The 10,093-nt window shown below is 48.5% G+C and overlaps 1 protein-coding gene across 1 annotated transcript in view; it reads left to right on the forward strand.

Annotated features, from left to right (window-relative positions):
* The window catches only part of Ehd4 (EH domain containing 4), a 67,279-nt gene extending 57,638 nt beyond the window's left edge, over positions 1–9,641 (forward strand). Inside the window, exons 5-6 of the mRNA XM_038330311.2 lie at positions 985–1,149; positions 7,247–9,641. Coding sequence (XP_038186239.1) covers positions 985–1,149; positions 7,247–7,783 — 702 coding nt within the window. The 3' untranslated portion in view covers positions 7,784–9,641. The remainder of the gene's footprint in view (positions 1–984; positions 1,150–7,246) is intronic.
* Positions 9,642–10,093: the final 452 nt, after the last annotated feature.

The raw sequence follows: 10,093 nt of genomic DNA on the forward strand, positions 1-10,093 counted from the left end.
ATGGAAACCTGTCTCTCTGAAGACTGACCTCAGATGCCTGCCTCTAAAGGCCCCCTTAAGCCCTCTTTAAGACTGTTAGAATCACGTGTGGTTTTGGTGCCAGCTTTGATCTGAACAGAATAACAAACCCTTGTTCAGTAAGACTTGGCTGCTTCTCTCGATCTCACTTTTTTTTTAACCTAAGCATTTTGTGGGTCTCGGGTTTATTATTGAATTGTTTTAAGTGGGGACAGGTGGGAGATAGGTTTCACTGGGTAGCCCAGATTGACCTGGCACCTGCTGTGTAGCCCAGGCTGGCCTCAACCCATGGCAGTCCTGTCTCAGCTTCCTGAGGGCCGAGATTACAGACATGAGTTACCATGTCCAATATTAACTGGAAAAAAATATTACCATAAACCCACAAACAACGGTCTCAGTCTGAACAGAGGTATTTCAGACAGTTTATTGTCACTGCACAGTGTGACATCAGGCATGTTGTATGTTCAGAACCAAAGCTGCTGTGAAGTCACACAGTGTCACAGTGAGAAACACCTTAGAGTCATCCCAGGCTTGATGTGGAGTTAGTCTCTGGTGGGGGGGGGGGTGTGCATTCAGAAAGCTTGAACTGTTGTCAGATATTCTTCTAACCCTACATTCAGTTTTAAGGAGTTGGTCCCTAAGCAATAACTGTTCAGCCCAGCATGTGTATGTCTTCAGAGGCCTCTGTGCACTGCAGGTGCCTGCAGATTTTGCTGGGCCCACCAGTGTGCATGCACACCCAGAGGCCCTCGGCTGAGCTCTGGGACCCATCTCCTCACTCTCCCCGATGTCCTTCTTCCCTAAGACTCTAATCTGTTACCTTCACTAGCATTTTCCAGTCTACATTGCTGTTTTATTTTTCAAATCGTTGCTGTTTTGGCAGAACCAGAGTTCTGCTTGGGAATGGGTCTCATTTATCTCTTCCCTAGAGTAGCGTGGTGTATGCTCACCGACGTATCCCCTCAGGTACATGCCTACATCATCAGCTATCTGAAGAAGGAAATGCCAAACATGTTTGGAAAAGAAAGTAAGAAGCGAGAACTTATCTTCAGGCTTCCGGAAATCTACGTGCAGCTGCAGAGAGAGTACCAGATTTCCGCGGGGGACTTCCCTGAGGTCAAAGCCATGCAGGTACTGGGAGCCCCCCATTACAATGTCAGGAGGAGGTTGTGGGAATGGCAATTCCTTGCCACAGTCAATGCCTAGCTGGTTATAGGAAATATAAGAAAGTCTCAGTTTACTGAAGGAGAATTCAATGACGTTGTCTTCCTAATGGTGACCCATGACGATGGCCTCCTATGACTAAAGCAGCCGTTGTTTGCCTTCCAAATGTCTTTTTAAAGGGGAGACAATTAGCCAAAGGGCAGTGAAGCTCACATGAGAAAGACAGCCAGCCTGGCCTCGTAGGTGATGCTCAGAGTTGGCTCTGAGGTTGAGGTGACCCTGGGTTTTCAGAATCCCAGAACCTGAAGGGAATTAGAGCTGGGCTTGGCTTTGAAGGTCACTGCATGGCTCCTGCAGCCATACAGTGAAAAAGTGTGCTTGGACAGGCTGGCTGCTGAGCACTGAGCTGGGGCCCTGGACACAGCCGTGCTTTGCTGTATTCAGCAAGCGTTCTGCTGAAAGCCTAGTGTGGTGGCCTCCAGCCTGATTGCAGAGTCTCCCGTTAGCTCTGGGCAGTTCCGGACAAGCCATAATGGGGCTGCATTCAACTGCTTTGGCCCAGTCAGTGTCCGCTGCCCCACAGGGATGGGATGCCCTCTGTCTCCTGCGGATCTGCTGCTCCTGTTTTCCTTTAGAAAAGAGCAGGCCTCTCAGGTGTATCAACCCAATATAGCATAACAAGATGCAATAAGACTAGGCGCAAACCTAGAGGCAACCCAGTAGGAGGAAATTTGTTTTGTGACAAATACAGAGACTTTTTTTTTTTCTTTCTAGCAATAAAGTAGATATTCTGTTCAGAAGAGGAATTACTTTTCTACTGGTCACAGGATAACTAACTTGAGGACTAGTGCTTAGTTGACTCCCAGAGACTTTTTTTGTTTTTTTTTTTTTTTTGTTTGGCTTGGTTTGGTTTGATTTGATTTTTCAAGACAGTGTTTCTCTGTGTAGTCCTTGCTGCCCTAGAACTCAAGGCTGGCCTTGATCTCACAGAGATCCTCCTGACTCTGCCTCCCAAGCGCTGGGATTAAAGGTGAGCATCACTACCGCCCGGCTGAGACTTTTTCTTTTATACTCAGGTTGTGCCCTGCATCCCATGGCACAGCTGGAGGACGGCTGTTTCCTTGCACCCTTCATAAGGAAACTTAGTATCTTGGCTTAAATGAAAACTGTGAAGGAGTGCCCACCCTGAACACGGCACCACATATACACACTCATTAGCTGTTGGTACACTGTCCATACTACATGGTGATTCTGGGCTCTCACACGGCCTGTAGGTGAGCTCCCATAACAGAGCACACTCCAAAACGATAGCTGCCTATCTGGGTCAGAGGACGCCCAGGCTTCTAAGAGCTGGGGCAAGGGATAATCGCTGGGGTGTGACCCCAACCATTAAGTTATTTTGTTGCTACTTCATAACTGTGATTTTGCTACTGTTATAATTGTAGTGTAACTATCTGATATGCAGCCCCCAAAGGGGTCGTGACCCACATGTTGTGAACCGCTGATCGGTGCTCAGTAAATCCATGCTGAGCACTCTCCTTTCCCTGAAGCCATTTATGGTCTACCATCCTCAGCAACAGGCATTTGGTTAACACCACTGTGTGGGGGTCAGAAGTAGAGGCTAAAGCTTGGGTATTACAGTCACGACCTGGGCATATTTTAGGGTCATAAGGACGGTTCATCACAGCTGGCTTTAGGTCTCTGTTCCCCCTCTCAAGAGTCCCCTGGTCAGGGGGTCTCACATCTGTTTCACTGAGCCGAGTGTGTGTTTCTATTCCCTTAGCACCAGGATAGGCTGCCTATGTCTGTCCTGTGTCCTGTCCCAAGGGACACTTGCCTATTGTGTAATGGCTGTCCTGCAGCTTGAGAACACTATACTCAGTTGTCCTGAAGAATTTGACCTCCATGTGGATGAGTTACCATGTTTTAACAGCAGAGGGCAGCAGAGCCATTCGCCATCTGCTCCTCTCTATCACACATTTGAAAACTGCTCTGGTGAACTTTGGGAGTAACTGGGTAAGGATGACCCAGCTTGAGACTGACTGGGCTAGGAACCTGCTCTTTGGAAGGAGCAGCCCCAGGATCCTGGCCCCAGTGGTACACTTGTTGATCTCTTTAAATCCTGACTGCATGACGATCCCAATGAAAACGATTGCTGTCTTAGGCCTGCCCCACTGGAGGGCTGTAGCTTGTCCTCCCCGTTGCTGCTCAGGTCTGTGAGGACCCGAGTTCATTTCTTGTGCGCTTCCTGGGCAGACGTAGCTGCTGCTTTCTAGTCGTTCCTGCAAAACTGTGGCTGTTGCCCTTGTTTCTTCATACAGTTGCCGTCAGAATCGCTGGCCTCTGCAGGCTGGTAGACAGTTTGGGCAGACATAAACCCCACGTGTCTGTTTGCCAGACACAGGGACTCTGTGTGCTCTGGGCTCAGACTCGGTGTTCCTGCACCCAAGGGAATTCAGACCTCTTACCCAGTAGCATTGGAATTCTTATGTGGGAAGGCCTATGGCCTTCCTCCTCGTCTGATCCTTTTTGTCCCCTAGGCTGACTGTGTGGCACTGTCAGCAGAAGACCTGAGATTGGTAGCACTCTGTGATGTTGAGAGTGGAGGTGGTGCCCTGGTGGTTCTGATCAACCAGGGAGGATGCAGGCAGAAAGCAGGACTGTCCTGCTCAAGTGCTCAGCCGAGTACAGACTGCCGAGTTTCAGCTCAGCAGGTTAGGTGTGCAGTACTGGCTGCCTGCAAATGTGTTGGGAGACCCATTCTGAAGACATTATAGGCAGTCATCTTTTGGCTCTGTCCCCTTAGTCTTCCAAATATGAACACAGAATTCCTGCCCTGCCACACCCTTGAAGATAACAGTTTTTGTTCTCTGCTAGATACAGCTTCCATATCTATCTACACGATGACTTTGCTAGGGAATTCAATGTTATGTAGCTCTTAAGTATTAGGTTAGCCATGTGTGGTAGCATACACTGATAATCCCAGCACTCAAAAGTAGAGGCAGTAGGACCTAGAGCCACAGAATTCTTTTTATTTTTATTTTAGACTGTATATACACATGTGTATCTGTGTGGCTGTGAGTGTGGTTATCCACAGAGGTCAGAAGAGGTTATCATATCCCACAGATTTGAAAGTAGGTGATTGTGAGCCATGCAGTATGGTTGCTGGGAATTGAACTTGGGGTGTCCTGCTGATTTTATATGGACATGCTCTTAACCACAGAGCCATCTCTCCAGTCCCCACCCTGAATTCTATTTGCTCATTTGTTTGTTTGTTAGTCTATTAACCTTTTGAGGCAAAGTCCCATTGTCCAACTCTGCTGGTCTAGAACTCACAGAGGTATGTACACCTGCTCTGCTTCCAGAGTGCTGGGATCAAAGGTGTTTACCACTGTTCCTGAATCCCCACCCCAACCCTGCAAGGGCTCACCTTGAATTCTTGACCCTCCTGCCTCTACCTCCCAAGTGCTGGCCCTAGAGGCACGTGCTGTGCTGTTGGGACCTTTGGAGTCCTGGCCTCCAGCTGCTCTTCCCTGCTAGTGATCTTTACTTTCCTTCTGATTTGAGTTACTGAAAGCTGTGTCAAAGTTGTTTACCAGCTCTGCTTCACGAGCGCGTGTTGCCTTGCCTTGAGGATCAGAGGATAAGGTTTTCACCTGTTGACCCACCTGACTGTTGGGTATATAAGCCTCCATGGTGCTATTGAATAAAGAGCTTCTTACCAGGGACTAGAGGTCCCTGTGTGTTTCAATCTCCAGCCCCTTGCCCGAATCTCTTGAACTATATGGTAGCGCATAGAGCGCAGACAGGCATTGTGTGCTGCACTATGCCTGCCTTAAATCTTTATTTTTACTCTTTTTCCCCCTTTTTTTACAATAAAAATATGTATTTGTCCATGCCTATTTCCCACCTTAATGGCCTGACACACTGCTTCTGTCCAGAATAGCCAAGATTGGCTTCTTTCCAGGATCTCTCTGTCTCGCCTCCAGGAAACTGCGTAAGTGAATAGCCTCTCTACCTCCACGCCTTCACTTGACCCAGAACTGTCCACACATAAGCGCCCACATATAAAAACCTGCAGTGAGGACTGGGGATACAGAGTTCTGGGGACGAGCACTTGCCTGATGTGTGTTAGATCCCAAGTTTATTTCCCAGCAACACACACAGACAAAAAACAGAAAACAACTCTGCCGTTGGCTAGAGAAATGATAGGTGGCACTGCAGTTTAGAATCCTTGCTGTGCACGCATGAGACCCAGTGCTTGATCCCAGCACTCATATAAAAGCTGAACAAGGTTCCACACATGCCTGTAATGACCTCTGAAGGGGCTGGAAACTGGAAGGTCACTGAGGCTTGCTCTACCGGAGAAGTATAAGACAAGGTTCAGCTCTGCTGAAAGATCACTCCTCCCAAAAGATGGGTGGAGACCTCCCGTGACCGGCTTACGGGGCTCAACCTGGGTTTCAGCTTGTGCTCATTTGAATAAATGACTAGTCTCCAGCTGCAAGATTCCCACAACACTGACAGTGACCTTGGGGAAGCCTACTTGCAGTAGGCTGTGCCTCTGTGGGGATTCGCCACAGGTTTCTGTCCTGTAGCCTTCTGAGCTCATTCCTACAGAGGTTAAAGCCAAGGAGCGTGTGCCCCAGCCTGCATCAGTATTATTTCCAAATAATTCAAAAAGGAAGTTCCTTTCATCAGGAGCTAAGGAATTGAGACAGGGTGTTGCTATATAGACCAGGCTAACCTTAAGCTTGCAGCAACTCTATAATCTTTACCTTCTGAGTTCTGGGATTATAGGTGTGTGGTACCATGTACAGTCAGCTACAAAGTTCTCAAATAATAGAATTTTTAAATTTTTTGGTTTTTTAAAATTTTTTTCTAAATATAGTCCTTGAAAGTTTTTATCAATCTTTAATTATTTTTTTAAACTCTTTGCAATACATCCCAATTGCAGCCTCCCCACACCCCCAGATCCATTGCTCCTTCATTTCCTTTCAGAAAAGAGCAGGTCTCCCAGTGATAGCAACTGAATTCGGCATAGCAAGATGCAATGAAACTAGCCACACACCCTCTTATCAAAGCTGGGCAAGGCAACCCAGTAGAAGGAAAAGGGTCCCATGAACAGGCAGATGAGTCAGAGACACCTCCTCTCCTACTGTTAGAGTCCCACTAACACCCCAAGCTAAAGAACCATAGCATGTGTGCAGAAGGCCTAGTGTAGACCCATGCAGGCTCCATGGTTGCCGTTTCAGTCCCTGTGAGCCCATATGGTCCTGCTTAGTTGATTCTGTGGACCGTGTACTCCTGGTGTCTTCAACTCCTCTGGCTCCTACCATCCTTCCTCCCCTTCTTCTACAGAGTTCCCCGAGCTCCGCTTACTGTTAGGCAGTTGGTCTCTGCATCTGCTCCCATCAGCTGCTGGAGGAAGCTTGTCTGATGACAGTTGGGCTAGGCACCAATCCCATGAGTATAGCAGAGTATCATTAGGAATCATTTCATTGATTTTTTTTTTTGTCATGTTTGATTCTACCCTAGATCTCTGAGCCATCCAGCTTCCAGATCCTGACCATCCAGGCAGTGTCAGGCATGGGCTCCCTCTTGTTGTCCCTGAGTTCTTTAGCAAAGTAAAGAGTTAGCAGATGTGGTCTCTGGTCTTAACGCCATCTGGATGGCCCATGTGATTGTAAAGTAAGGTTGTAAACTGTCCTTTTTCACTCCCTGGATTGTTATGAAAGTAACAAGTGTGAGGCAGAACCTTTCTGAGAGCAAACTAATTCTCTAGAGCATTAAGGGCAGGTGAAGGGTTTTTCTCAGTTTTAGGCGATGGCTGTAACTGCTGCCGCCCTCAGAGAGAGCAGCTACTGTACAGAAAGCCACATCCCAATCCGGAAGCTTGTTCCTCATTCCTAAGCCCCTCTTTACATCTGGTGAGCTTGGACATGGGAGCCCCAGCAAAGAGTTCTTCTGACTGGCAGAGGGTGTGGTGGGATGTCTGCTTTAAGGGAAACCCAGCAGCACCTCCTGCAGAGAACGTAACACCAGTTCTGGTTCCCTCCCGCAGGAACAGCTCGAGAACTATGATTTCACCAAGTTCCACTCGCTGAAGCCCAAGCTGATCGAGGCCGTGGACAACATGTTGAGCAACAAGATCTCCTCCCTGATGAGCCTCATCAGCCAGGAAGAAATGAACATGCCCACACAGATGGTGCAGGGCGGTGCCTTTGATGGCACCACCGAGGGGCCCTTCAACCAGGGCTATGGGGAGGGGGCCAAGGAGGGTGCTGATGAGGAAGAGTGGGTCGTGGCTAAAGACAAGCCCGTATACGATGAGCTCTTTTACACACTGTCGCCCATCAATGGCAAGATATCAGGTGTCAATGCTAAGAAGGAAATGGTGACGTCCAAGCTGCCTAACAGTGTTCTGGGCAAGATCTGGAAGCTGGCGGACTGCGACGGCGACGGCATGCTGGACGAGGAGGAGTTCGCGCTAGCCAAGCACCTCATCAAGATCAAGCTGGACGGCTACGAGCTCCCAAACAGCCTGCCTCTGCACCTCGTGCCCCCCTCCCACAGGAAGTCCCTGCCGAAGGCCGACTGAGGGTGCACAGCTGGTGGGGTGGGGAAGGAGGGGGTGCCTGGGCCTGAAGTCTGCCCTGCCACTGACTTGCTGAATGTCCTTGGCCAAGGTTCTGTTCTCTCCGTATCTCGGCTTCCTCGTGTAGGACGGGGAAGGACAGAGAGTAGATGCTGGATGAGGTCCCTTTACCTCTAAAATCCCTAAATTTCTATCAAAATATTGAGAAGAGCACTATATATGGAGATTTAAAGTCTAAGAAGAAAAAGAGATTATCCAAAGAAAAAATGCAGATGTGGACCCAGGCTGGGGAACTCTGGGGAACTCAGGGAGTGAGCTGGGGACGCACTGAAGTCCAGGACTGTGCTAGGCAACCTGTTTCCAGGAACGTCTCAGTCCTTCAAAGGGCACTGAGAGAAAATAATTTATTTTTCTTGTCTCCTGCTGTATTTAGAGGGGGAGGGGAGTAGAACAGAGGGTTGCTTCTCTCTGTAGACTGACACCAAAGAGAAAGAAGACTGCTACCCAGGTTTGAGAGAGGATGTGCCATGTCTGCGTGTGCCCATCCCGTCCGCACTGCCCAGCAGAGCAGGCAGCCAGGCCAGGAAAAGCTGCCTTGTTCAAGCACCTGCTGCACGACCCTGCCAAGCTTCCCTCCAGCACAGCTGGATTCGGTTAGAAATTTAGAATTCACAACCTCTGTCCGCCCCGGCAAGAGCTCTAGCTAATGTTTCATATCATAATGAAGTCTGAGGATTGGCTTTTCTTCCCAGTTCACCCAATGGGTTGCAGCAGAGTCAGTTTATGAGACTTAAGAAAAGAGAATTCCCATCTGTCACTAAATGTGCCCTTCGGCCATTGAATGTTCCCAAGGCTTTTTGGTAGATGACAGAAAAGTGAGTGGCAGAATTTAAATTCATGAAGGCCATGTCTTGAATTGTGTAGTCCTAGAGACTCTGGACCCAGGTAAAGAGAGACTAGCCCCATCCTGAGCTGTCAATGGAGGAGATCAGTGTCTTGATGATTGGCACTGCTGTTTGATTTTTAAAGAAAAATATGCATTTTGTTGTGTCCAGTTGTGTTTTCCTCACAAAATGAAGCTTTTCTGTAGAAATCTTTTGTGTGACACCTTGTCTTCCAAGCTAGTGAGCTTCTCATCCGGAGTGCCTGTCTGGGGCCAGGACTGGTCTGCGCACACACCTCTCCCCTGGCTCTTCAGTGTTCTCCCAACCCTTGAATTTCCCTGACCCACTTATTCAGGTGCAGGGGCCTGCTCTGCGGCCCAGCTGTTGACACTTCCGCCATCACTCATGCAGTAGGGGTCACAGCACAGCGGTGCCCACATAGCCCCGCCCTGACAGCGCCAGAAATGATTGGATCTGAACAGGGCCCCTGGATCTTCAGAAAAACATACCCCTCCCCCAATTGTCTGCCTCTGTCGACCTCGGGGTCAGAACTGTAGATTTAAGAGAAAATGCTAAAAGCTCACACTGTTATCCCAGTGCTTGGGAGACTGATGCAGGAGGATTACCATGAGTTTGAGGCCTGAACTACGTTGTTGGTTGTGGCCGTCTGTTTTAAAACCAGGGAGAATTCTTGTGTCACCATTCATGCTCCTCACCTTACTCTCTCAATGACAGCTTTAAGAGGAACATGGTGTGTGTTTGACTCTGAATGAGTGTGTTTTAATTAACTGGACACACAGAGGGGAATGTTTGATCCTGGGGCTGTAACTGAATGTAGGCATCTCTATGCTGTGAGGACCCTGGTGTCCACGGCGGTGATGTCTGGGAGGGCTGCCTTTCCCCCCAGTTGTCTTGCTGCTTTTTTCTCTCACACTTGTCATATATCTCCATAAATATAATCACAAATGTATGTCTCAGGAGTGTCTCGAAAGTGTGTCTGTATTTTCTACGTACATATGACCAAGTCGCTTCTGTACAGAGCCTCAGAGGAGACCTTTCTAGGGACTGCAAGCTAAGATTTCTGGGGTCTCCCTTCCCACTCCTCTCCACCTTCTGCTGGGAGAAGCCTAGCAGCTGAGCCTCACCACACTCTACCCAGTGATGTTCCTGAACAAAAAGAAATCATGGGTCTACTCTTCATGATATTCTCTTGTTCGTCATGATAAGTTTACCAGAAAGGAAAACGCCAGGGATGGTAGCCAAGTGAAAGAGTGTATCTTCCCAGAACTGACACAGCGTTCCTAGACTGTCCAGAATACGCCTCCACGACATGCCTCTGCCCACCTTGACTGTATCGCCCTACCCCGTGTGTTAGTTTTCTGAGTGTCATAGAAACACTTGACAGAATTCAGTTTCTAGGAGGGAAAGT

Source organism: Arvicola amphibius, chromosome 5, assembly GCF_903992535.2.
Source record: "Arvicola amphibius chromosome 5, mArvAmp1.2, whole genome shotgun sequence".
Taxonomy (NCBI): Eukaryota; Metazoa; Chordata; class Mammalia; order Rodentia; family Cricetidae; genus Arvicola; species Arvicola amphibius.